This window comes from Theropithecus gelada, chromosome 14 (genome assembly GCF_003255815.1).
Source record: "Theropithecus gelada isolate Dixy chromosome 14, Tgel_1.0, whole genome shotgun sequence".
Taxonomy (NCBI): Eukaryota; Metazoa; Chordata; class Mammalia; order Primates; family Cercopithecidae; genus Theropithecus; species Theropithecus gelada.
The window spans coordinates 113,130,520-113,158,084 of NC_037682.1; the positions used below are offsets into that span (position 1 = coordinate 113,130,520).

The 27,565-nt window shown below is 43.3% G+C and overlaps 1 protein-coding gene and 1 pseudogene across 3 annotated transcripts in view; one reads left to right on the forward strand and one right to left on the reverse strand.

Moving 5' to 3' along the window:
- SORL1 (sortilin related receptor 1) overlaps positions 1–17,731 on the forward strand; it is a 178,528-nt gene extending 160,797 nt beyond the window's left edge. The window contains exons 42-49 of one of the 2 annotated variants that reach the window (XM_025355835.1): positions 2,806–2,925; positions 3,786–3,950; positions 5,100–5,274; positions 6,188–6,294; positions 9,119–9,311; positions 11,572–11,784; positions 13,528–13,625; positions 16,067–17,731. In XM_025355835.1, the coding sequence (XP_025211620.1) occupies positions 2,806–2,925; positions 3,786–3,950; positions 5,100–5,274; positions 6,188–6,294; positions 9,119–9,311; positions 11,572–11,784; positions 13,528–13,595 (1,041 nt within the window). In that variant the 3' untranslated portion in view covers positions 13,596–13,625; positions 16,067–17,731. Of the gene's footprint in view, positions 1–2,805; positions 2,926–3,785; positions 3,951–5,099; positions 5,275–6,187; positions 6,295–9,118; positions 9,312–11,571; positions 11,785–13,527 lie in introns of both variants that reach the window. The other variant, XM_025355834.1, reaches the window with a different exon arrangement.
- A 7,849-nt stretch (positions 17,732–25,580) lies between these two features.
- On the reverse strand, positions 25,581–26,176 carry LOC112606797 (annotated as a pseudogene). The gene has a single exon (XR_003115692.1). The product of XR_003115692.1 is annotated as a COX assembly mitochondrial protein homolog pseudogene (transcript).
- Positions 26,177–27,565: the final 1,389 nt, after the last annotated feature.

Genomic DNA, 27,565 nt, shown 5'->3' on the forward strand with positions numbered 1-27,565 from the left:
TTAAAACGCTCACAAGCAGTAGATTGAGTTTCAGTTCAGGTCTGGCTAATTTAACAGCCTCTGCTCTTTCGTATGTCCCAGCACCTGAAGCTGAGGCAGGGACAGTGATGAGAAGCCCTGACCCATCCCCGGAGCTCTCTTTTACCTGGAAGTTGAGTCTACTCACAAAGCACCCTTTCTTTCCATTTACATACCCGGCAGCACGTGACCACCTCATCACCCCCAACTATCTGTCCAGAGCAGGGCAATTGCACAGAACACTGAAGCCTGACTTGGTTTGGGGTCTGTAAGTGTGCAATTGGAGGAGGCTTCCTGCACCTCATCCCAGCTCATGTGCTGGTCACACTAAAGGTGGCTTTCAGAGGTGAGAGTGTAAATGAGATCACCTGTAGGAAGCTCTCTGTTTCCACCCCTCTTTAGTTCACTGAGGACCCTGACAGCTCTCATGGTTTTCCTGTCTACTATGAGAAGTACCATTGTCACTGTGCATGTGGGGAGCCTCTCATCCCTTGGCTCCCATAGCTCTGTGGTCCCCTTTCCTCTCCAGAGACACCCCATCCAGGGCGGTCACCAGCTTGTCCTCGGTGATGTCATCCTACCTCTGTACTCTAAGCCCCCACTTGGCCTACTGCCACCTCATGCTTTGCAGCTCCATTTGCATTTGCTTTGGGACTCCTTTGAGTCCCTCAGCGCTTATCTTTCTTACATCCTCCCAGGCGATCACCGTCTTCAGGGTTTCCCTTCCTCTTTCTCTGTCTGTGCTCTCCTGTCTGTCTGTCCTTTTTCAGCTGTCAAAAAAGAGTCAGACTCTGTAAAATATAGGAAAAGATTTATTCTGAGCCCAATATGAGTGACCATGGCCCGTGACACAGCCCTCAGGAGGTCCTGAGAACAAGGTGGCCAGGTGCAGCTTGGTTTTATACATTTTAGGAAGGCATGAGACTTTAATCAAATACATTTAGGAAATACACTGGTTTGATCCAGAAAGACAGGACAACTCAAAGTGGGCGTGATGAAGGTGGGGTTTCCAGGCTATAGGTAAATTTAAACATTTTCTGGTTGTCATCTGGTTGAGTTTCTCTGAAGACCTGAGATCAACAGAAAGGAAATGTTTAGGTTAAGATAAAAGATTGTAGAGACCAAGGTTGTTTTGAAGTCTTTTAGTGGCTGCCCTTAGGGGAAATAGATGACAAATGTTTCCTATGTAGATCTTTAAAAGGAGCAAGACTTTTAGTTAACGTCTTTCGGATTGGGAGGGCCTGGAAGAAAAAGATCTAGCTATGTGAATAGAGATTCTTTACAGATGTGAATTTTCCCCCACAAAGGACAGCTTTGCAGGGCCTTTTCAAGCTATGACAAAGAAACATGTTTTGGGGTAAAATATTTTGATTTTCTTCCTTGTCTCATGATGTTATGCCAGGGTCAGGTTGGAAAGTAAGTCCGATATATAGGATGAAATGAAACCCATCTAATGAGAATTTATGGTTTGTAGGGCATGACTCCCCAGACCCCTTAGAGAGGAATTTGGTCAATATTTTAAAAATCAGAGCTTAGTCCTCACAGCTGCTGAGCAGTGTTGGAGAAAGTCACCCTGTTGTCTGGGACTTGGAAATCCCTTTGTGGATCCCTGCTCAGTTCCTGCTCATCCCATGGATCCTGCAGCTCCTACAGTTCTCTTCAAGCCCCTGTCTTACCTGTGCACATAACTCTTGGAGAAAATTCTCTTTGATTCTGCCTTACATAGAAAGCTTCCTCAGCTCCCACCCTCCAGTAATAAACTCCCTCGGCTTCCACTTTCTGCCGTAAGCTTCATCCCATTCCCACTTGCCTGCTTGAAACTCCCTCAGTTTCCAATGTTTACCAGCTAGGACTAAGCAGGGATGCACAGAGCAGAGGAAGTGACAGTAACAGTGGCTTTGAACAGTTTATTTCCTCTCGTAATTAAAAGAAGCTTAGAGTTGAGCAGTGCAGGGCTTCTGTCAGAGCAGCATGATTTGATCGGGCACTGGAGCCCTGTCATCTCCAGCCTGTGACATGCGTCTTCAAGCTTACCTCATGGTGCTGGGGCTGCAGTCATGATCTCTATTCCAGGCAGCCGGAGGGCAGGAAGAAGGGCTCCTCCCTCTGTTGTAATGAGTCCTCCTAAAGCTTTCCGTGTGATACATCTGCATCTCAATGGCTGGAAGTTCCTTGTCTAGCCTCTCCTAGCTTAGGGAGGTGCACAGTGTAGACTTTTTCTAGGCAGCAATTCTCAGTAAGTACCAGAGTTCTGAGGAAGAAAGGGAGGATGGGTCCCGGCTGGACAGCCAGCAGTGTCTGCCCGCCTCCCCTCCCTCCACACACTCGCTGGGGTGTTCGTATCTACTCTGCAAGCTCCCATGACTTTCCTTCCCACTCAGCACATCTCCTTGGAGCCCACGGCCGTGCTGCCAATGGTAGAATGACACCCCCTCTTTAATAGCTCCCCTGGTTCCCGGGCTCATCATGTGGGTTTCTGGTGTAGCATCTAACGCTCTGTTTGCCACTTGTTATTTATAATTATGTATGTTTTTCTTCTCTGCCCGCCTCTTCTCCAGAATGAGCTCTTTGAGGACAGAGACCACATCATATTTATTTTTGTAGCTCTACATACAGTGCCTGGCCCAAGTGCCTTCTCTGTAAATGCTATAAATGTAATAAATGTAGAATGAAGACTTCTCTCTGAGCTCCTTTGAAGCAGTTCCAGGGTCTTAAATTGGGGATTTCAAGGAAATGAGGTCATTGGTCCATGAGCTGATGTCCTCTTCCATTCTCTGCTTTTACCAGGTGTATGGTATTTTCTATGCCACGTCCTTTCTTGACCTCTATCGCAACCCGAAGAGCTTGACTACTTCCCTCCACAATAAGACGGTTATTGTCAGTAAGGATGAGCAGTATTTGTTTCTGGTAAGTTTCCTGTACCATTTCAGTTTTTTAAGGGATGTCTTAAGTCCTGGGCTCTGGGCTCAACCCCGGACCTGGGGAGCTCGCATACCTGGACTCCAGGATCGATGTGTGTGACGAGAGGCAACTTCCTCTTCTTCATAAGCATCATCGGGTTCTTGCTTGAAATACGGAATGAACGACCACTGTCACCAACTGCAGCTCCATTATGGAGGATTGATAACTCAGCAGATGATCACAAGTATAGATAAATCAAAAACTTTTATCAGGTTCCAGTTCTAGGAATTTAGTCTACATACTTTTATGTGTGTGCTGAGATAGATGGAGAAAGATACTTGGTATGTTATTATTACTTACGATAGCAAAAGATGTGACGCAACCTAAATGTCTATGAAGAGAGGACTGGTTAAAAATATTGTGATTTATTCATGCACTGGAGTACAGGGCAGCCATTCATAAGAAATATGACAACTCCAAATGTACTGATATGGAAAAAGTCTCTAAGCTATCTTATTCTGTGAAAGAAGCCAAGAGCAGAATATGTGTGCCATTTTCTCAGTTGTATAAAAAATATTTGAGGAAGATAGGCTACATATACACATGCTTATATGGGTAAGGATACATGTATATACATATCCGTGCTTATATATGCATAGGGCATTTCTGGAAGGAAGCACAAAGACTCTTACCAGTGGTACCCCTTGGAAAATGATCTGGGGTAGGTGGGAAATTACTTTATATTTTATGTTGTTTTTTACTAACTGAATGTTAATTGTTGTCATTATTTTGTTGAAAAAATACTTTAATAAAGATTGCATAAGGCCATGATATATTTTTTTCCTGTGTGTGTGCTTGGGCTTTAGGTCCGGGTGGTGGTACCCTACCAGGGGCCATCGTCTGACTACGTTGTAGTGAAGATGATTCCAGACAGCCGCCTTCCACCCCGTCACCTGCATGTGGTTCATACGGGCAAAACCTCCGTGGTCATCAAATGGGAATCACCGTATGACTCTCCTGACCAGGACTTGGTGAGTGGGCCGGGCTTCCAGGCCTCTGTGTTTATTCTTGGCATGGTTAGGGTAGGGTGGGATGGAAGGGGGTCCTCTAATGGGGCAAGAAACACAGGCCTGCTTTCTGGCGCCCAGCAGAAGGTCTCTCCCATTTCTGTCTGGCCAAAGATGGGGTCCGTGTAGGGACTTCTTCTTAGCTGACACTTCTCCATTATTCCCAGCTACCGTTTTGGATTGTCCCTCTTTCTTCTCTGCTGCTCACATTTCCTTCCCTGACTCTCTCACACAGGGATTAGCAAACAGAGGTCTGCAGGCCAAACACAGCCCACTGCCTATTTTTTTTTAATAAAGTTTTATTGGAACCAAGTCATGCCCATTTGTATATGTATATTACATCTCACCACTTTTGTGCAATGATCAGCAGAGTCGTTGTGCTAGAGACTCTCTGGGCCTCAACGCCTACAGTATTACTGTGTGTGGACCCTTACAGAAAGTTTGTGACCCCTCTTTGAAAGGAGCGTTGATCCTAAACAAAACAAAACAAAAATCGCCCATTTTTTCCTTGCTCTGGGCTGCTCTGCCCTCTGCCCTCTCTCCACTCCCCTTCATCCAGCAGTGGTTGGTTTAAAATGCTTGGTTGCTAATACTCCTCTCAACTCTCCACTTCTTTGTTGTGATTGAATTTCCTGTGCTTACTATATGCCCTGTTATTTTCCCTTGCACCCATATACCTAGAAGCAGCCTGGGAGAAAGTAAGTAGATCCTTGCCTTTTAGAGCCAGGATTGAACACTTTGGTTCATTCTCTCTCCACCAACAACATCCATGAACTATTGCAATGGTGGAGATATGGAAGTTGAGTACTGAGTTTGGATGTGCTTGCTTGTTCCAACCTACCTGCTGATGCCACGATAAATGTGGCCTTCCCTAGAGGGCTAAAAAAAATTTAATTGATAACTCTATGTGCAATTCTATGAGTGAATAGTTATTTTAAGATTGGACCTGGTCACTCCAAAGGCTTTCCAAAGAATGAAGTCAGAGTTTGGGACTCAAACTATGGTTGCTGTGGGTCACAGCTATTAATATACTGCATTGTCCACCATTGAACTACAAAGAGTAAAAAATGTCAGCCTTCTGATTATCATTCAGATGTTCTTTTTTGGTCCTAGTTGTATGCAATTGCAGTTAAAGATCTAATAAGAAAGACTGACAGGAGCTACAAAGTAAAATCCCGTAACAGTACTGTGGAATACACCCTTAACAAGTTGGAACCTGGTGGGAAATACCACATCATTGTCCAACTGGGGAACATGAGCAAAGATGCCAGCATCAAAATTACCACAGGTAAGCGGGAGAGAGGTTAGAGGTCTCCTCGCACAGCCAAGTGCCCACAGTGCTGTGCCGCTAGACCTCCAGACACAGACTTTTCATTAGGAGTTTCACAGGAAGTGCAAACGCTGCCTTCAGTATCCCTACAGGGGCAGAGCAGTGCAGAGGCTCCGGTGTCTGGGCTGCGGCGTGGTGGCCGGGGCACAGTGGGCTGGGGAGTGGCTATCGTTTTCTATATTTTCTAAGTCTTTTTAACTCCCCTCACTTGTTTTGATATTACTAAAGGAAAAGAGAGGAGGGATGCCCAAGAGAGGAAATAAAACCGAATAGTTACCACGATGTAGCTGAATATCTGAATGGCAGGTTCTCAGTGGTCCGTTGTGGCAGTCTGACATGTCGAAGTGGAGGGAGACCCATAGCTGGGCAGTGGATCTAAGGGCAGTCACGCTCAATTCAGAAAGATGGTAGTAAGCTCAGTTGCTCAGACAGCAGGTATTATTGGGAGTTTTGATATTGGGTTATGGAGGCCCAGCCCCATTTATGCTAGTGGCATGCAGTGGGCCCGGGCCACGAGCCATCGTCACTCCAGTGTCCTGTTTTCAGACGAAACTCCTTACGCCATCCCATTCCTTCCCCACCACCCCTCTAGCCCACCCCATTTGTTTTTGTACACCCTTGGGTACAAGGGCTATTAAATTAAGTACTGTCCAAATTTCTTGCCTGAAGATGTTATAACAATAACAAAGAGATGCCAATTAAAGAATATCTACCACATGCTAGGTTCTGTACTCAGCAGTCTATATGTTTTATTTTTTTCCGTAATCCAGCCTCCAAGGCTAGCATTATTTAATCTCTCTTTGACAGACAAGAAAATGGAGTTTCAAATGTGTATCCACTAACTGCATCCCATTTCATCTTTAATTTTCAGTTTCATTATCAGCACCTGATGCCTTAAAAATCATAACAGAAAATGACCATATTCTTCTGTTTTGGAAAAGCCTGGGTTTAAAGGAAAAGCATTTTAATGAAAGTAGGGTAAGTTCCTCCCTCATTCTCAATGACTTTGGAAATTTAATTGAAATGCTGTTTCAGAGATGAGCTCGTTAACAGCCTGCTGGCATAGATAGTGTAAAAAAAAAAGAAAGAAAAAGAATAGGACGTGGACATGAACTTGAGAATTAAAGGACCATTTTCGATGGGATTGCTAATTAGTGAAATGTTTATATTGCCCATTAAAGATGAGAATCTCTGCACTAAGCACTTTTCAATCCTGACTTGTCTTCCTCTGAAGAAAGAGAAATGGGCTGGAGGCCATGCTGTGCTTCCCGCAGAAGCTGCAGCTGGGCTGGGGCTCAGGGTATCACACCAGGAGCCCCGCCTGTTCCACACTCGTTGAGGGCGGGACTGTGGCTTCAGTACCAGGAGCTGAGCTGCACTCTCAGCCTGGCATCTCAGCACTCTCTTCCCAGAGAAATTACAGGGAGCAGGAGGTACTTGAAGATACCTTGCTGACTTATGAAGAACACCTTGGTTTTGTTTGGTTTTGCTATTGGTAGGCCAATATGATATTCACAGCAAAAGACAGGGGAAGGGGAGTGAGACCTGGGAGTAGATTTACCACCCAAGGGTGGACAGATTCTTGAGTAAAGCTGGGTTGGCCCCAGTGACAGCAAAGCCTTAGCTAAATAGGAATGTGATGAATCAACTATGGCTACCTGGAGATGCAGCATAGGCAAAGAGCCGTGGGTTCTAAATAGTCACCATGCAATGCCAAAGCAAAGTGAAATGAAAATTGGAAAATTCTCACCACACACTCTGTGAGAGTTCTCATAACTCTTACAACTATGATATCTAAATGGCTAATATCCTTAAATATAAGGAAAGCTTTCAAGTAAATTCACAACAGAAATATTCTAATTTTGAAGAAGGTACATGTAACAAAGCAAAAAATTCCAGCAGCAGTAAGCAAAAGGAGAAAAGTTCAACCTCACCAGTAATGTAAATAACAAAGAGGTAGCCCTGTCATGTTAAATTGGTAAAGATTTGCAGGGAAGAATATAACCGGTATGGATAATAGTTAGGGAAGTAAACATTCTGTGAATATAAATTGGTTCAACCTTAAGTAAGGCTCTTGGGTAATATCTATCAAAAATGTTAAAAGTGTTCACACCCATTGATCCAGGAGTTGTAGGATTTTACTCTAAAGAAACAATGTGCCTGAAGAATTTATGTACAGTATTTATGACAGTAAGAAAGAGGAAATGGCCGAAATGCCAAACAGAAGAGGATGGGTTAAATAATGTATGAGTGGTTGATGTTGTGTAATCTAAATTATTTTCTTTATAACCTTTATGTATTTTACAAACGATCGACACCAAATATATATTAGGTGGAAGGTAATAACTGCTAGCTTATAGAAAAGAATGTGGGGATGAGATTCCAGGCAGGTATTGGGAATCCCAGTTTGGCAGCCAGTCGCCAGTAGGGGATCCTTCCTGGGTGGCTGGAGCCCGGCTCTTAGGTTGAGATTCTAAGTTAGTATTTCGTTCCTAGTGGAGGGTCTGGCACAGGCAGAGCATGTCCTTCTTCCCTTCCCCTGACAGGGAGTTCAAAGAATTATATTAGTCCGTTTCCACGGTGCTAATAAAGACATACCCGAGCCTAGGTAATTTATAAATGAAAGAGGTTTAATTGACTCACATTACCGCATGGCTGCAGAGGCCTCTCCATCATGGTGGAAGGCTAAGAGGAGCAAAGCCACATCTTACATGGTGGCAGACAAAGAGAATGAGAGCCAAGTGAAAGGGGAAACTTCTTATCAAACCATCAGATCTCGTGAGACTATTCACGACCATGAGAACAATATAGGGGAAACCACACCCATGATTCAATTATCTCTCACTGGGTCCCTCCCACAACACCTGAGAATTATGGGAGCTAGAATTTAAGATGCGATTTGGGTGGGGACACAGCCAAACCACATCAAGAATAGACAGGTCAGTGGTGTTGGGATCAAGAGACTGTGATTATGCAAGGGGGCCCAATATGTGGCTAGAGATAAGGGATAGAGTCTTTTCAGGGGGATGGTGGAGAGTGTCAGTAGCTTTGACACTGGAATAGTCGGGGATCAGCAGAGAGGTCAGGTTGTCAGCCCTCATCCCAGCTAGCATCCTGGGCCAGGGCTGTCCCAAGGGTGACTTTTCCCAGCACTGGAGTCCAGGGCTCTAACTAGGAAGACATTTCATCCTCTCCTCCAGTGAACAGGGGCCTGATCAAGCTACAGTGCTTCTTATTTCAAGGCCAGGTTGTTGGGGAGCTGAGATCAGCTCAGGAGGAGCTAGAAAGCAAGGAGACAGGAAGTGAGCCGACAAGGTCATTCCTACACATTGTTCTGGGGACAAATGTCCTGTCTTTTCTAATTGCAAGTTCCCCTTTCTCACCCCATTGCTGGAGTCCACTGCGACCTGGATTTATTATTAGTCAAATCCCATTACGGCAACCTGTTCAGATTCTTGGTGGCATTTAATATTGCTTGAGACAGGCAGACTGCTGAGCACAACTCTGAGTGTGGCTTTGTTAAAATGACTTTCCTGAGGGCCACAGTTCTCATTTCCACAATATAGCTTGTAAGTGGGGGGCGGGGGGTGGCAGTTATTTGAGACATTGGAGATGAGCAAATTTTCATTTTCTGAATCCAGTATCTCAGTGGTAATATAAAAAGAACAAGGAGAAACCCAGAGCACTTTAGCATCTATAGCAGCCTGCAGTGAGGAGTTCACATAAAGCTGGAACCGGTAATAGACTAGGCTGTCAGTTTCCATATTCGACTTCCTGAGCAATCTCCTGTGTTTGTTTTCAGGGCTATGAGATACACATGTATGATAGTGCCATGAATATCACAGCTTACCTTGGGAATACTACTGACAATTTCTTTAAAATTTCCAACCTGAAGATGGGTCATAATTACACGTTCACTGTCCAAGCAAGATGCCTTTTTGGCAGTCAGATCTGTGGGGAGCCTGCCATCCTGCTGTACGATGAGCTGGGTTCTGGTGAGTTGCGATTGCTGTCCGTTTCTGCCTGCAGTTCTGGGGAAATAGCAAGAACGTTGGATGATTTGATGACCACTTGTCTTTCTAAAACACCTTGAAGATATTCTCAGCTTAAAAGAAAATCATTTATATTATCAGTTTAATCAGGTAGTGATGTATTTAACAAATACTTCCTGAGCTGGACATGGTACAAGAAGCTGAGATTACAGGGGGACCGGATTCTCAACAGAAAGTGTAAGAAAGGCAAGGCTTGGTTTAAAAAGAGAAATACTAGGTTCATAAGAGTTTTGTTTTTTGTGGGACTTCTCAGAGCCTCTACCATGCTAATATACCCTGTGGGTCCCCAAGCCAGTAGATCATCTCTTTGTCATGGATTTTACATGTAAAATCATATAACAGTGCGCACCCCCGCCCCGCCCCGGCTTCATCTTAGCTCTCAGCATAAGCTTAGGCCTGGAATTTGCCCTGGGATCTCTGTCTTACGTCTTATGCTGGGCCATGCTAGTGGTGGTAGAGAAGACCCTTCCGTTCATACAGAAAGTCTGCTTACATTAGAGTAGCTTGGCCAGGATTTCAACAAATGTTTTGCCACTGGTCTTTTTTAGTTCCATTTACTCTCAGCCAAGAACTAACCAGTGCTCAAGCCAAAATCTTGTGTTAGAGTTGTTAAATGTTCCGTCTCATAGTGTTTCTCAGGGTGAGATCTCGTGCAATATTTATCCTTGGCACCCCCCACTAAGAGAGGGAAGCACTGCCTGCCACTTCCCTTGGGAGAATCATAACATATTAGAGGTTCTGAGAAGGTCCTACAGAAACCAGCACAACTCTTGTTGACCTAGGATTTCCTCAATAGAGCCCCATTTTTAGGCAAAACTAATTGGTAACCTGTGAAATATGCTTTGGGAAAAATTCCTGTGCAGACCCCTCCCGGCCACCTTTATGGAACCAAGGTTGTCAGGCAGAAGGGCTCTTGACTGACATCTTGCCCCTTCATGTTCACCTTCCCCTTGGAAGTGGGGTGGGGGAGGGAGGGCGCTCATTCCTGGAGCTCCCAGCCTCCATTGTGCCGACTTCCTCTTCACTGCTCCGGCCGAGCACACCCCCTTCATTAACCACAGCACAGTTGGAATAGGTTGGAACATATTAAATAAGATGTTGCTAGAGTTTTTTTCTGGCAAGGAAATAATGAAAGAAATTTAAATACAGACATGAATATTGAATTGTTAAATTAAGCTTGCAAGAAATGGTGGTTCTCTGGCCCATCTTGATGAATACCCCATGAGGGTGAATGCCTGGGTAGCGACAGAGCTTTCTACATGAAGCAGAGTCCTGGCCTGTGCCACTTCTCCCGATACCAGGGAGCAACCCCAAGCCTGTTGAGGCTCCTCATGGAGACCTAGCCTGAGGGAAGTCCACTCTGTTTCCTTTGCCAAAACCTGATTCCTAGGTTTCATTTTCAAGTTCAGACATTCCCTGGAATTTTTAACATGAGAAGTCTACCGCTTTCAAGGAGACTGGCCCCTACCCCAGCAGCGTGGAAGGTGGGCCATGGCTTTGCCCTAGAGCCCTGGTGGTACAAATCTATTAGTGACTCATCACAGAGCCAGTTTGTTTAAGTCAATAGGAAGGGGCCATCTGTGTTAGGTTATAAATGGCAAAAAGGCTTTGTAAAGAGCTTTAAAAAATGTTACATGTATATGGAAAGTTGTTTTTCTCCCCCACTCTCTTTTTTACTTAAGTGAAAAACCTCGTAAAACTTCATGAGCTGTTAAGTCTGTATTGTGGTATAGGAATCTCGTTTGTATCACTTAATGGAGCTTCAGGTAATTGCAGTTCAGAGTGACTTTGGTGCCAAGTAGGGGGAAATAATTGCAATCTCGTTAATTAGTGGTCTGATTTCACATCCTCTTATGTAAGGCAAGCAAGTGGTCTTAAGTAATAATGCTAATGAAATCAATGTTGATACCCCAACAAAGGTCTCCCTTCCAAGAGATTATCTAAATAACCAACAAGGCAGTGATTAGGAGTCTAATGTAATTACCGTATTTGCATGCACAAGGCCCTTGGTCTATCAGCCCATAGCAAGTAGTCGGAAAGCAATCAGGCATCACGCACATGCAGAAATGTCTCATACCAGACAGGCAGTTTGTGTAGCTGTGGCGATCGCCCAGCTTTTTTTGGTGGGTGGGGCCTTGAGGAGTCATCTGGTCTGTTCTCCTGCCCTCAGGTGGGCTTATTGGTGGGAACTTTGCCTTGGCAGGTGCAGATGCATCCGCCATGCAGGCTGCCAGATCTACGGATGTTGCTGCCGTGGTAGTGCCCATCTTATTCCTGATACTGCTGAGCCTGGGAGTGGGGTTTGCCATCCTGTACACGAAGCACCGGAGGCTGCAGAGCAGCTTCACCGCCTTCGCCAACAGCCACTACAGCTCCAGGCTGGGGTCCGCAATCTTCTCCTCTGGGGATGACCTGGGTAAGTGGGGCAGGGAAAGTCGGTTCTTCCTCCCAGGGCTGGCCGGCACACAGCCAATGACTTGAAGAGGAAACACCCACCCTCAGCTCGTCTTTCGACACTAGAGGAGCTCTCATCAGCCAGCGATTTGATTCCATGGCTTTTGGTTAAACCATTCAGAGTCCTTACTTTTTACCTTTTAAGTTAATTAAAATGTTGCATTATCTTTGACTGTGTAGTTCTGGCCTGAAACAGGGAGCGTGCCTCAAACAGGAAGGATAGATAGGCCCCAGGCGTTGAGACTCCCAAAGTTTGGGAAAATCCTCAAGAATATCTGAGCCCTCTCTCATCCTTCACTGACCTGGAGGTCTGAGGTCTCTCAAGATCCTAACTCGAGATAACAAATAATGCTTTCCCAATCAGCTTCTATCAAAGGAGGCCCTTTCCGTCTTGCTGTTTCTCTTTCTGGTTGCTAGTGTAACCTCACCAGCCATTCTTTTATGTACCTTAACACAGTGGTCCCCAACATTTTTTGTACCAGGGACCAGTTTTGTGGAAGATAATTTTTTTCACTGGACCAGTGGTGGAGGGGGGAGGGTTGGGGCATGATTTCAGGATAAGACTGTTCCACCTCAGATCAACAGGCATTAGATTCTCATAAGGAGCGCTCAGCCTGGATCCCTTGCATGCTCAGTTCACAGCAGGGTTTGCGCTGTGAGACTCTAATGCCGCCCTGATCTGACAGGAGGCGAGGCTCAGGCTGTAATGCTCACTGGCTCGCTGCTTGCCCCCTGCTCTGCGGCCCCGTTCCTAACAGGCCATGTACTGGTACCGGTGGTCCTTGACCCGGGCACTGGGGACCCCTCTCTTGACACATAGCAAGGGAAAAAGTAAGAAATTTCCCGTTTTGAAATCTTTGCACAATGAAAACCCTAAATGCTAATAGAGATAGTAAGATAGTAATATAATTAAGTGGGTGTGTTACAAGGCTTCCCCAAACTGAGACTAATGACTGTGAATGTACAAGTTTATTTTTTTCTGTAAACTAGTTATAATTGTTTATCTATGTGTATAAAGACATTTGTATATTCCCCTTCACGGGTCGTATATTAGCTCTGTTCCCTTTCCTTGTCAGTTTCCTTTCTTGCTTAATAAGCCGGCACCTGGACTGCCTTGCGTAAATGGGGTGGCTTCTTTGCTTCTGCTGTTGGAGGCAAAAGGAGTCGACCCGTCACGGTGCCCTGCGATAATCCCTGAGTGTCGGTCGACACTTGGTTGCACAGGATTATACCAGGGGTCACAAGAGGATAGCCATTAGTCTGGGAAGCTGTCCTCAAAATGCTTAAACCCCACCAAGATCCTTTTTCCCCAGAGCAGTTTGGGTTCAGAAGAGAAAGCAGACACTGCAGTTCACTGTGCTAGTGTAGGGTATGGATAACTCAAACTGGGGAACCCAAACCACCCACTTAGCTTTTGTATAGGTAGTAAGATTCTTCTCCTGAGAAACTTTGTTTTCCTAATTTGGCTACGTTCAAATGACCATTAAAATCAGTATGAGGATCCGTCGATGGGTAGAAGGTGGCCAGGAGGGACCGTGGGAAGCTGGGCTGGGTTTCAGAACTGATTATGGTGTCTGCCTGGCTATGGCGTTGACCTTCTCAGCTAGCGGGTTGTGGTAGGGTTGAGGGGTAGGTAGAGTGGTGGGATGTGGGGTCAGGTTAAAGTGTGTTGGAACTCACCAAGGCCTGACTGTTTTGTCTCTAGGGGAAGATGATGAAGATGCTCCTATGATAACTGGATTTTCAGATGACGTCCCCATGGTGATAGCCTGAAAGAGCTTTCCTCACTAGAAACCAAATGGTGTAAATATTTTATTTGATAAAGATAGTTGATGGTTTATTTTAAAAGATGCACTTTGAGTTGCAATATGTTATTTTTATATGGGCCAAAAACAAAAAACAAAAAACAAAGAACAAAAAAAAGGAAAGAAAGGAATGAATAAACTTTGTAGTAATCAACTGTGAACTTCAAACCAGGTTGATTTGAGTAACCAAATTGCTTTGATTTGACATTAACGTAGTCTTACAGGGCTGTGCTTGCTGGGCATGCTTTTAAGTCTGTGAGATAATTTTGGTTCAGTAAATTGGCCAATCTTTTTATTTTTCTAAGACACAGAAATGTATTTAATAAAAACCTCGAGAGAGTGATGGGTGGAACCCCTTCTCCTTGAAAGTGTGCGCAGATACTCCATTTTGTTTGGATATAGTTTATAGGAAAGTGTGTGGGTGTGTTATGGGGGAAGGTTTCTTTATGTTATTTTGTTAATTTATTGGGACTTTGTGTAAGGCCAGGCTTTAGTGGTCATTAGACACCACATGTGTTATGAGCCCCTTACCCATAGGGTTGGAGGTGGGAACAGAAGCATTTTTTGTTGCCGTTCCGGAAGCAATCCATTTTGATTCACTTGTGTGTCACATAATGGTCTGTGGCAGGAGAGAGCACTGAGTCATTGCCGGAGTTCAGTTAAACAGAGCTGCAGCCTGGGAAGCCCTGCAAGCCCACAGCTTCCTCTCTTATATTAATTGATGGAATTTTACTGTATGTGCCTCTGTACAAGATGTAGCTTTGAGAGCTACAAAGTGATAACACTGCTTTATTACACACTGGTTTCATTGTCATTGCAAAAACTTACCCTTGTTGTAGGAGAGAGTTCTAGATCTGTGCCATGATCCATACACTGGCCAATAGAGTACATAATTTTTCCATTTTCCATTTTTTGTTTTTACTTACTACTGAAGGATCTCAAATGTAAAATTATGTATTTGGGTTGAGAGGGCCACTTATTGTCCTTAAAAATCCATACTGATGTATGCAGTCATTTTGAATTGGGTCAGTGCCTTCTCGCTCTCTTTTTTTTTTTCTTTTCTTCCATCTCCCTCACCCATGCCCCCACTCAATCTAAAGAGACAGTGCTGTACACTCTCATAGAGATAGAGAAGATCTAAAACGTTGAGACTCCTCAATCCAGTTAACAACAGCAGGAGCACTAGAGGGTGTTCATTTACTCTCTTTGTAAAACAAGCTGTGCTTTTTTTTTTCTTCTGCCTTTAAAATGCCACCTCTGTATTCAAACCATGGCCACTTGATAGTTATGTAGAAGCCATCGTGGGCTGATGCCAACCCTTTAGGCTTAGCGTTGTAGGTACCAATGTCTAGCATCGTTGTGACTTGTACTGTATGATTCTCACTGAAGAATTTCCTTTCAGCCAAGAAGCAGTGAGGTCTGGGAATAGTCCAAAGTCATGTCTCTGAATATATGTCCTTGATATGCAAGCTTTGTAAAACCCCATCCCCCCTTAGGTGCGATGCATCACCTTCTCACAAGTGTTTAGTTTCTTTTAACCGAAAGTATCATTCTTGGGTGATAATATAGTTTTATTCTACTTAGGGATTGTTTAGAAAACAAAGAGCCAATTAAATTTTTTAGTTTTTAAAATTTTTATTTATATATATACTGAGATGAGTATTTTAAGCTGTCGACCTTTAATTTGCCATACGGGTAGGGCTGTATTTCATTTTAACAACCGGTGGTAATGATAAGCCTTCTTCTAGTGTATTTTCTCTTCTTTCCTGTCACTCTCCTTTTTTAAGTTTTTTTTTTTTTTTTTAAAGACTGGAATTTTTTTGGCTTTATCATGTCTTACTATAGAGATTTGTTCAAAACTCTAAGCCCTACCACCTCCCCTTTAATAAGCTCTTTAAATAGTTGAATCATTAACAACCTGGTGGGAGGTAAGTCATTTAATTGAACCACTAGGAAGTGTATTTTCTTTTCTTTTTCTGCCAACTTTTTGGTGGCATTTGTAAAAGCTGATATAAAAGGCTCTGCGATGTTATTTTCAGTTATTCCATAGGCAAGCCTTTTTACAGAGCATATGTCTCCAGTTGGCAGCTTGAGATATTTTTGAGCATCCAGTTCTAGCTACCAGTGCCTCCCAATGCTTAGTGCACAGTACTGTAGACTGGCCATCACCCCTCTCCTTGGAAAATGCCACTGTGCTGTTTGAAAAAAAGCAGCTTTTTAGGGCTAGAGTATTTTATATAAACAGAAGAGCTAAGTTCCTGAAGACTAAGCTAGATAGATGCAGCTATATGTAAATTGTATATTTTTATGAACTTTTGAAGCACACACTCCCGTTTCCCTCTGCGTAGCTTTGTGGGGATTTCATGTGTATATGCTGTCTGAAAGAATCCAGAGGTTGGAGTGCCAATAGGAAATGAAAACAAATGCCTCATACGACAGACAGCCTTTGAAGGTGACCAGATAACTGTCTTCATTGTGACCAGTTGGAGTCCCTCCTTGCTTGTGAAGAAGGGGCTTTTGTACCTTGTTGGAGATGCCACCTCAGAAGTTCACACCGTGCAGGAAAAAGGTTTTATTCTCTGGCGGTGTACATTAGAATGTCAGATGCCTGCATCCATGTGGACCACGATGGGCCTCTAAAATTTGGTGGGCAGGGGGTTTGCTTATGAGTTTTCTCTGGAAGCCGATTTTACTCCTGGATGTATTGAATGCCCCTTGAGCTTTATGAGATACGAGTCCACATGGATAAAATGTCAGAGAGTGAAGTTCTACAGAGGATATTCCGGGAAAAGGCCATGTCTGTGCAGTCCTAGTTCCAGACAGGTGAGAAGCTCCTGGAGCTACTGGCTACCTTGACAAGCTGGGTAGATAGTTATTATTCTGGGTAACTGTTGAAACTTTGACTTTTGAACAAGTAATTCCTGGGGTTCTGTCTTCGGTAGCATCACCAGGGATATTTGGGTAGGACGGACAGGGGACACACAGCTGTCTTTTCTCTCCTGCCCCTCATGTTTGGCTATACTCAGCAAAAATTTAAGGAATGTAACCCTTCTCAAAACTGGCCATTTTCAGGGGAGGCTTGGGAGAGCAGTAGTATGGTGAGCCCCTTACAGATGAGCACCCATTCCTCCTTGGTGAATCCTGCCTTCAGATGCTTACCCAGTGGTCCCTGCATCTAGTAAGATTATATTTCCAGTACACTTCCTTAGGGCAGAAACACCATCCTGTCAGGTTTGGTCAGTCCCTTCTCCATGAAGGGAGTCATGGTGAATTCCTGAAAATTTTCTTCCTTCTGCAGACGGTTGGAGGGGTCCCTCAGAGAAGGCATCCAGAGACATGACCAAACTGAATATCACCCCCTATTGATTTTCGGAATTGACTCTCAAACTCTGTGCAGAATCTTGTGTTGGGATTATATCTTGACATTCCTGTCAAGTTATTTTTCTTAACTGGAGTGTGTGCTGCCTTTCAGGTACAATTTTTGTGTAATAAAAGCCAGTGCATTAAGTTTATATAGACTACTTTCTATGCAAGACTGAGATATGAAATGGACAGCAAGAGATATGTACTGTTGGGTACACGGACCGTAAATGTGTTTTCGGATGGAGTACCAGCACCGAAAATGGGTTGAGGGAGGATGGGTTGTATATATGTTTCTGCCCACTAATTTTGAGCAGCCATATTATGAATTAAATCATCACAGCCAAGTAATAACCCAAGAATGGTATTAGTTTCATGTGTAATAGCTCAAATGGAATAAGCATGAATGCTGGAGTGGAACATTATCCTCAAATATTCTATGTCACTTCTCACTTAAAGACTCTTGTTATGAACTATTAGAAACTTTAGGCAAAATCGAAAGTATTTGTGGCAAAATAAAGGCCTATTCTACTCTTATTTAAAGTGAAACACTGTATACTTGTTTCTCTCCAAAGTGAAATTAGGTATTTATAATTTCAATTGCCTCGATAAGTTTCCAAGTCACTGAAATCTGCTGAAGGTTTTACTCTATTGTTGCACAATTTTAAGATAATTTTTGTCTCAATGTCAACTTTTTTCACTGAATAAAAATTTAACTGGGTCAAGAAAACACCTATTTGAAAATCCACTGTCTCTGTGCGTCTCGAGTTGTTCTTTAGAGTGCAATAAAGATGGCTAACGCAGGCTCCAAACCCCATTTGATTGGTCTGTTTTAAAGGGATGTTTATTTCATAGATGAGAGAACACTAAGGCCTGGAATAATTTTGTTATTAACAAGCTGGTCTCAGATGGTGGATCCTTGAAGAACACGATGCCTTTGTGTTGGCTGAGGAGGGGGGAGATGTGGTGGCTGTTTTGAAGTAAACAGAATTATTCCGTAGGGACAACGACTAAAGTAGCTCTCTTAAATCTGTAGCTACATTTGCTAAGAGGCAGTGTGCTAAGAAGGCAATTTTCAAATCTAAGAGAAGGAAGCGCAGCAGTAGAGATGAGCTGTGTGTCTAAGAGCACTTCCACGGGTCTCCATAGAGAGTCTTGTGAGGAGGGCTGCATGTACCTCTTATGAGCAGCTGAATGGCCAGTGGGCCTGTAAGTGAGGATTGGAGGCTGTGGAACTGGGTGGGGGAGGGAGGCAGGTTTTTAAGAATTTAACAGGTCTTCTGGTATGCTGCTTTTGTTTAGACACTGAGCCAGAGCCAAACCCTGAAGTATTAGCATCCGGTTTTGTGAATGAAGAAAAGGAGGCATAGAAAAGTGAAGTAATTTAGGAGAAACCAGAGCATAAAAGGCAAAACCAGCCTCCCGTCCCTGGTGTTTCTGATTCCAGATCCTTTTCTGAATCACGGTGCCGCAGCGCCTCATGTCACCATTCAGTGTCACAGAGAACGCATTAGTCCAACATATTGCACCAAGCGAAATCCCAAGGGGAGACCTACCACCTGGGTGAGTCTCCTTGGTCATGGCCTCACCCTTAGGTTTTCAGGCTTAGATAATTTTTGTCAACACATGATAGTGAATTCATCTCTCATGGCCAAACACACCTTAACCAAACTCAGGATGCTGATATTGCAACGTCATAATGTCCATTTGTTAATTCACCCTGGGAAAGTGTCCTGTCCCTTACAATGTCCACATGACCAGTGCATTCTCTCCCTGTAGGGAGATCTATCCCAGGAGCCAGTCACCACCAGAAGCTTGCTTGGAGAGCAGGGGCAAATAATTTTAAAAGTAGAAGGATTCTGGGTTAGCATAGTGGTGTAAATAATGAATGGACAAAGGCTTGACACTCCGCAACAGGAATCATCTACTCCATATAAACTTAGTATTTGAAACCGTCAGATTGCAACGCCCTGTATCCATTTCTATTTAAAAAGATCTTGCCAATGGGATCTAATACTTCAAGTCCAGGCACTGTGGTTCCCCTGGACAGGTCTTGGGCACTGCCTACATCGGTCACTCTGACTCATTTCTATGTGTCCCGTTGTTGAGTAAGCTCTCCCACTCATGAAAACATTCTATAGCAAAATGAATTTATTTGGACTGAGTTTGAATCGAATCTTCCTGGCTAAGAGCCACATTCTGACTACATCCGTCAGCTGTGATTATTGGGCTCCCCAGCCCACAGCAAATTGAACATGGGTTGAGGCTGCTAAAGGCGGCTACTCCGAGTACAATAGAAGAGAAGCCACGAGTTGGAGTTAGACTGCTGGAAAACCTATGTGAGAGATAAAGGAACTCCAGCAAATATACTTCTTGGGAATATTTAGCATAAAACCAGAGTCCTACACAGTAAGTAGCCCATCCAATTAGAATAATTATCATTCCCTTCCATTGAACCCCTATTCTTTGCTAGTGACTATGCTAAACTCTCTCTCTCTATATATATATGTGTGTGTGTGTATATATATATAAAAAAGAATATCTTTCATAGGAAAGTTTATATATCTTGTTATATATAAAAACAATATCTTTTTTCTTTTAAAGGAAAGATTAATACCTAAATCACAGAAGCACTTTTAGAATTAAAATAGGTGTATATATACATATATTTATATATAATATATAATATATAAATATATATTATACTATATATTATATATAATTTATATATAATATAATAAATGCATATATATGCATATATAAATATATGTATATATATTTATCCCTTTATTGCTTTGTTCTGTATAAGTGACGGCATCTGTTACAGTTCTGCCGTGACAATGACTAAGTCCATGTGTGGGAGTGTGCCAGACCTCTGTCACTTCTCTTAGGTCTTAGTTCCAACTACAAAGACAAATCTGAATTCAGATAGAAGCCGAGCAGGATCTTCTTCCCCTTTGTCCCTAGGAGCAGTTTTAATACGGGCTGACTCGGAAGACCAGTGGACCCGGGGGTTCTTGCTGCACCACCAGCTGTGTGTCTCCTTCTCTTATCATTAATACATATATTTATACATTATATATTAATATATTTATATATTATATGAATATATATAAATATATTTAATATGTTAATTCTAAAAGTGCTTCTCTGATTTAGGTATTAATCTTTCCTTTAAAAGAAACAAGATGTTGTTTTAAAAGAAGAGTAACTTCTCCAAGGTCTCACATATATTAAAGTGGAAGAGTCAAAATAATCTAGATTTATCGCATCCTTAAACTCCTGCTCTTAGTTGTCATGCTGTTTAGCCCTGTCAGTATAACATTAAGTGATCTGTAATAGTGATATTTAAAGGATTCCCACTAGAAAGATTAAAAACAATGTTTGGAGACATAAAGAAGTATACTTAGATTTCTTTGCACAACCATTTATGTGGAACACAGTATTACCTATGGATGGTAGATCAATGAAGCCTTTTTTATTGGAAAACGTTTTTGCAAAGAGTTCAATAATTAGGAACATGGAGGATTCTTTTGCTTTTCAGCAACCCAGTTACGTTTTATCAAAATTCTCTGCATCTTTGGTTAGGAACGTTCAGTGAATATTTTATTCACCTTTATTTACATATGCAGCGAGGTACATCATCACATGTTCTATTAGGGTGATAATTGGGCTAGCATGAGACCATCAAAAATCCCAGCAAAAGGAGGTGGCTCCCATTCTTTCCATCCAGCCTGAACTGGCTTTGATGCTTGTGGCCCATTAATTTTAAGAGATCATGTGTAGGGTAATTTGAGCCCGCAACAATTTACAGAACAATGATGTTATGCTTTTTAAAATGCTAATGTTACAATTGTAATGTTGCAACCCTGTTTAATGCCAAAATGACAATTGGTAATGTTTGGGAATATTTGTATGAAAACAATGACATTTCATACTTAAAACTCAGCATCAGCAAACTTTGAGGAAGAAAAAAGACGAGGATTTAAATGTAAATCAGCCTTTTATGAAATTTGCCCTTTGGTTACATGCCAATCTGTAAAGCCTTCAGGATCTATCAAAGAGGTTTCATAATTCAAACGTTTTTCAACCTCTCTCTAGCAGACGCAGAACTTATTAGTTACCCAGGGATTGATCAAGCCCTAGATGGTGCTGAACTATCTGGTGTGTGTGTTTGCAGCTATGTTTGATGGAATTCTTCGTAGACAGCAGATGACCAACAATAGAACAACCTGTTGGTTTCCTAAATACACCTTATTGGACCCCAAACTGCTTGACTGCTCCTAAGAATTAGCACATTTTCGAAGGAGAAGTTTTGTTCTTATTGAGGTGATTCAAGAGAATGCATTTAAGACTAATGACTAGGTTCCCAAAAGGTGGTCCAAAAATATCTTGAGGAAGGGCAGCACTGTAGCAATAAGTAATAGTATTTTGTAATAAGTAGTAAGTAATTGCTACTTGCCAGACACTGTTCTGAGGGCTTCTTATATGTTAACTCATTTAATCTTCACAACAGCCCTTTAAGGAAGGTATTATTATTCTCATATTATAAAGAAATGGAAGCACGGAAAGGTTAAGAAATTTCTCCAAGGTCACAACAGCTTCTAAGTGTCAGAGCTGAGATATGAACCCAGGTAACCTGGCTCCAGAGTGCTTTCAGTTACTTCACTGCACAACCCCTCCAAACAACCCTTTTGATAGCACAGTTTTGGGTGTATACACTAGGAATTTATTTTAACCAGCCAGTTTACCCTTTTAAATACAGTAATGTTCTGTTAGGGGGTGGATTATAGAAGGAATTTGTATCCATTGTAGACATTTTTGGAAACTGAAAGCAGCCAGAAGGAAATAAGATTTCCAGGTAATCCCAGAGATAATGGCTGTTAACATTTGGTATGTGTCCCTTTATCGCTTTGTTCTGTATGAGTGACGGCATCTGTTACAGTTCTGCTGTGACAATGACTAAGTCCATGTGTGGGAGTGTGCCAGACCTCTGTCACTTCTCTTAGGTCTCTTAGGTCTTAGTTCCAACTACAAAGACAAATCTGAATTCAGATAGAAGCCGAGCAGGATCTTCTTCCCCCTGTGCACCTAGGAGCAGTTTTAATACGGGCTGACTCGGAAGACCAGTGGACCCGGGGGTTCTTGCTGCACCACCAGCTGTGTGTCTCCTTCTCTTATCATTATAGTCAAGTGCTTTGAGTCATCTTCCACTAATGGGGTTCCCAGGAGGATTCATTCCAGTCACCTCGTTGTCTCTGGCTCACCAGGTTTTTACTGTTCAGTGTTTTGCTGCTCACAAGATTGGGAGAACAGCTATCAATACATCCCATCAGTGAAAGTAGAGAACAGAAGTAGACATGAAACAGCACAACATAGGCACATAAACAGAAGATGGGTTGCAAACATGTTTGTCACATTAAGCATGTTTAGGCCAAAAGGAACCTGACTTGCCAACAAGGAGGTGTCAACTCTGGGGAGAAGTAGTGGATGGTCTCCAGTCTGCTAAAGGCTCAGTGGTGGGACCGGTTTGCAGGTTTCTGTGATGGGGAGGGAGGAAGAGAAAGAGATGAAAGGAGTTTTGGAGGTATTTAGTGTTGGATGGTGAATACTTTCTTCATTTCAACTCAGAATGGGAATGTGTTACGTGGCAAGATGGTTTTCCTTAGTATTAAATTGCAGCACACCAATATTATAGAGATTATTATGCCAGAGCTAGAGGATGTAAAATTCGGATTCTATGTGAATAGATGCTGTGCCTTCTGCTGGGAATAAGACAGGCATGATTCCTGCTCTCCCGAGCAACAAATAATGAAACCTCAGGGTCGAGAGGCCATTTTGGGTCTTATGTAGGTAGTATAAATGATATGATAAAAGAGGAAATGGAGGATAAAGATGTCAAATGCCTTGCATAAGAGCTTGGCTCATCAGTGAGCTGATCAGTTTTAATCCAAAAGCTCTGAAGTGAAGCCTGTGCTGTACGCCCTGTGACTCTACTGGGATGGGGGAGTAGGCTCCAGTTTGATTTCCAGCCTAAGTCAGGCTGCAACTCAACTTCTCAGAGAAACCTTCTTCTCTGGCGCGGAAGAGTGGTGTTGTCTGTTTATCCAGATTTTATTAATAATGTGGTACCTTATTCTCCTTGGCCATTGTTTTTTATATGTAGACTCTTCCTCAAATGGAAAAAGGGATGAATGGAAGAATCCCAGTACCCAAATACTCTCCTGTAACCTGACACTATTCTGTCATTTTATATTAGGGAAATAAAAGCTGATTGTAATAACAGCAAAATGTACAAAAGTAGGCAAGCTTTTTGTTTATAAAACACACATAGAAAATACATTTTTGAATAACCCATCTTCTAAGGTTTTTCCAGAATTTCTCAGCTCCCTTTCTAAAGGGAGCACAGGTAATATGTCCATCTTCACCATTTCACCCTAAACTCTGTAATTCATACTAAAAATGAGTCTCTAAACCATAAATTAACAAGTTGATCTTCCTCCTTGCTCTGAACGTCATAGGTGGGATTCCTTCTCCTTGACTCTTTTAGACAGCCCTCGAATCAATGGTGCAAGCAGCTGCATCCTACACCCATATGGCCTGTTGATACGAACATAGCATCATCCCCTGCACAGTAGAGCAGGAGACGGAGTCCTTCCCTGAATGCTTCTGCTTGTCAACTGCTACAGCAGGGGTACCAGCAGGATGGAAAGTGAAGAATACATCCTTGAGTCCCTCACTGAAAGGGCAGCTCTCTTCTGCTCCAGTTGGGCTGTGTGAAGGAATGGCATATACACACAGGGCCTGAGGTGTGATCTGGTTTCTTACTAAAATAAATCACACTGGCTGGGTGTGGTGGCTCACGCCCGTAATCCTAGCACTTTGGGAGGCCAAGGCAAGTGAATTGCTTGAGGTGAGGAGTTCGAGAGCAGCCTGGCCAATATGGCAAAACCCTGTCTCTACTAAAAATACAAAAATTAGCTGAGCGTGGTGGCTCGTGCCTGTAGCCCCAGCTACTTAGGGGCCGAGGTGGGAAGATCGCTTGAGCCCAGTAGGTGGAGTGATACCTTGCCTCAAAATAAATAAATAAATCACACTTATTGTAGAGATTTGTGGCCACTGGAACCCTTTGATGGAAAATCTATTTTGCCTTCTTATCTGGTAAAATTTCCCCTAACTTCTATTTTGGATGGCAAAACTAAGTTCTCTAAAATGAAAGACCAGTGTCTATCACTGACACTATACTGCTCTGAATTTACGGTTAATGTGGAAATGTTTGTTGGGTGGATGGATGGATGAGTGCATAATGATCCCTCCCATTTATGGAGGACCAATGATGTGCCAGGCATTGCCATATCACTAAATATGAAAACTCTTTTGGAATAAATAGAATCATCCGGTTTTACATAGAAGATAAATCCAGTTTTGAGCCCAGATCTATCTGGTCCTTCCTGGGGTTAACCCCACTGTGCTAGTTAGCAGATGGTCTGTTTTATGGAATCAACATTTACTTGAGTGTTTCCTGTATTCAGAGGTTCTGGTCGGGGGGTAGATTGAAAGGAGAAGACAAAGTAATTATGTCTTACAAGACGCAGCAAGCCATGACAGGAAGAGTGAGCCCAGAGATTTATGTGATTTTCCCTATCTCCTTGCATTAGGGTGGAACCATTAGGAAATATATATGTGGAATTGGCTCACATAATTATGAAGGCTGAGAAGTCCTACAATCTACTGTTTGAGGGCTGAAGACCCAGGAAAGGTAGTTGTGTAATTGAATCCAAAAGGTGAGAACCATAGGAGCTAATGGTGTAAATCCTAATCTAAGGACTGGAGACAATGAGATGAGATGTTCCAGCTCAAGCAGGCAGGTAGGGAGCACAACAGATCAAACCCCTCCTTCTTCCACGTTTGTTCTATTCAGACCCCTGATGGACTGGATGATGCCCAGTCTCACTGGGGAAGGGATCTATTTTAGTGAGTCCACCAGTCAAGTGATAACCTCATCTGGAAATACCCTCACAGACACATCCTGAAATAATGTTTAATCTGGGCACTTTATGGGCAGTTAAACTGATACATAAAATTAACCATCATGCTCCTCACTGAAAATGAGATACACACACATACACACACAGATTAGTCTGTTCTATACAGCTACATGATCTTTAAATTTCTTACTGCTGCAAAATTTGGTGATACATCGAACAGGTTAGAATGAATGGACACATTTTCAAGATGTAGTAAATTTTCGGAATAAGTGCCAGACTGAAGTAGTCCTTTGGGGGCTTACTCTTTCAAGATTTTTAGTTTCTTTGCGCTGGGTACGTAGTTCCTCCTTTAGCTCTGAGAAGTTTGATCGACGGAAGCCTTCTCTCTACTCGTCAAAGTCATTCTCCGTCTAGCCTTGATCCGTTGCTGGTGATGAGCTGCATTCCTTTGGAGGGGGAGATGTGCTCTGATTTTTTGAATTTCCAGCTATTCTGCCCTGCTTTTTCCCCATCCTTGTAGTTTTATCAGCCTTTGGACTTTGATGCTGGTGACGTACTGATGGGGTTTTGGTATGGGTGTCCTTTCTGTTTGTTAGTTTTCCTTCTTTTTTTTTTGAAATAAAATATTTATTTCAGTATTTCCATAATTAAAGCAAACATACATGCTTGAGTTCATTATTTAAGGTGATTTATACTATCAAATGACTTCCATGAATATTAGAGTTCCTGAATGTCATTTGAGTATCTGCCTACATGCTTGTTGGAAGCTTCTGTAGCCTTTTCTTTGCAGGAATTCCAGTTTTTCTGAATTCTTCCCTTTCCTTCAGGTATTCCATTTTGCATTCTTCATGAAAGGCTGGATCATTATAGTAAGCAGTTAGACATTCTTTCAATGCAGAGTTTTCTTTCTGGCATTTTACTACTATAAGAACTCCAGAGTTCTTGCAACATTTGGTAAAATCTTGAACTTGTTCAGAATACCTCTCTTTGGCCTTTTCTCTCATTATTTTAGGGATCAAAATATCTTTTTCCACATGTCTGAGATGCTGGTCTGCGCGGTCAAGCGCCATCTCAGCGGGCGGAGAAGCAGCCAGCCGCTTGCCGGCTCTGGGGCAAGCGGGGAGGGGAGTGGAGGGAGGGGCTTGGGCTCGGACGCACGTGCGACCTCCAGGAGCTTCCCACAACAGAAAGGTGGGCCCTTTGCAAAAGCCTGTTAGTTTTCCTTCTAACAGTCAGGACCCTCAGCTGTAGGTCTGTTGGAGATTGCTTGAGGTCCACTCCAGACCCTGTTTGCCTGGGTATCATCAGCAGAAGCTGCAGAAGATAGAATATTGCTGAACAGTGAGTGCTGCTGTCTGATTCTTGCCCTGGAAGCTTCCTCTCAGGGGTGTACCCCGCCATGTGAGGTGTGAGGTGTTGGTCTGCACCTAGTGGGGGATGTCTCCCAGTTAGGCTACTCGGGTCAGGGACCTGCTTGAGCAGGCAGTCTGTCCGTTCTCAGACCTCAGCCTCTGTGCTGGGAGATCCACTGCTCTCTTCAAAGCTGTCAGACAGGGTCATTAACATCTGCAGAGGTTTCTGCTGCTTTTTGTTAACTGTGCCCTGTCCCCAGAGGTGGCCTCTACAGAGACAGGCAAGCCTCCTTGAGCTGCGGTGGGCTCCACCCAGTTCGAGCTTCCTGGAGGCTTTGTTTACCTACTTAAGCCTCAGCAATGGCCAGCGCTCCTCCCCCAGCCTCGCTGCTGCCTTGCAGTTAGATCTCAGACTGCTGTGCTAGCAATGAGGGAGGCTCTGTGGGCGTGGGACACTCTGGGCCAGGTGTGGGATATAATCTCTTGGTGTGCTCTTTGCTAACACCATTGGTAAAGCTCAGTATTAGGGTGGGAGTTACCCAGTTTTCCAGGTGTTGTGTGTCTCAGTTTCCCTTGGCTAGGAAAAGGGATTCCCTTGTGCTTCCCAGGTGAGGTGATGCCTCGCCCTGCCTCAGTTCTCGCTGGTCGGCACTCCCCGGTGAGATGAACCCAGTACCTCAGTTGAAAATGCAGAAATCACCCGTCTTCTGTGTCACTCGCGCTGGCAGCTGGAGGCTGGAGCTGTTCCTATTCGGCCGTCTTGCTCCCGACCTCTGGGGGCTTACTCTTAAAGGACATTCCAAGGTCACGTGAAGTTGCTCTTCACACAAAGACACATGGGCCAGAAGTGGCTCTGACAGGGGGAGACAGCACAAAAGGTGACCTCTTCGCTTCAGGAGCACAAGTCACCCCATCCGTGGAGAAGGTGAGCTTGATGGGAGAATACAAAAGTGAAGGTTATTGATCTTACCCAGGAGTGAGCAAACTGTTATGGAATAAAGCCTGCTGCTCGTCAGCCCTGGATCTCGAGTGGTTAGGGGTAGAGTGAGGGTGAAGAAGTAGAAAACACAGAACCTTTTAAATTGGAGCTCCTCATTTGTTTATTTCCATAGAGCCTAGAACAATCCTTGACCTTCAGTGAATCTGTTGAATGGCTGAGGAGATGAATTAACCTATTCTCCTCTCTTTTATTTTCCTTTTCTTTTCCAGACAGGGGTCTTACTTTGTCAGCCAGGCTG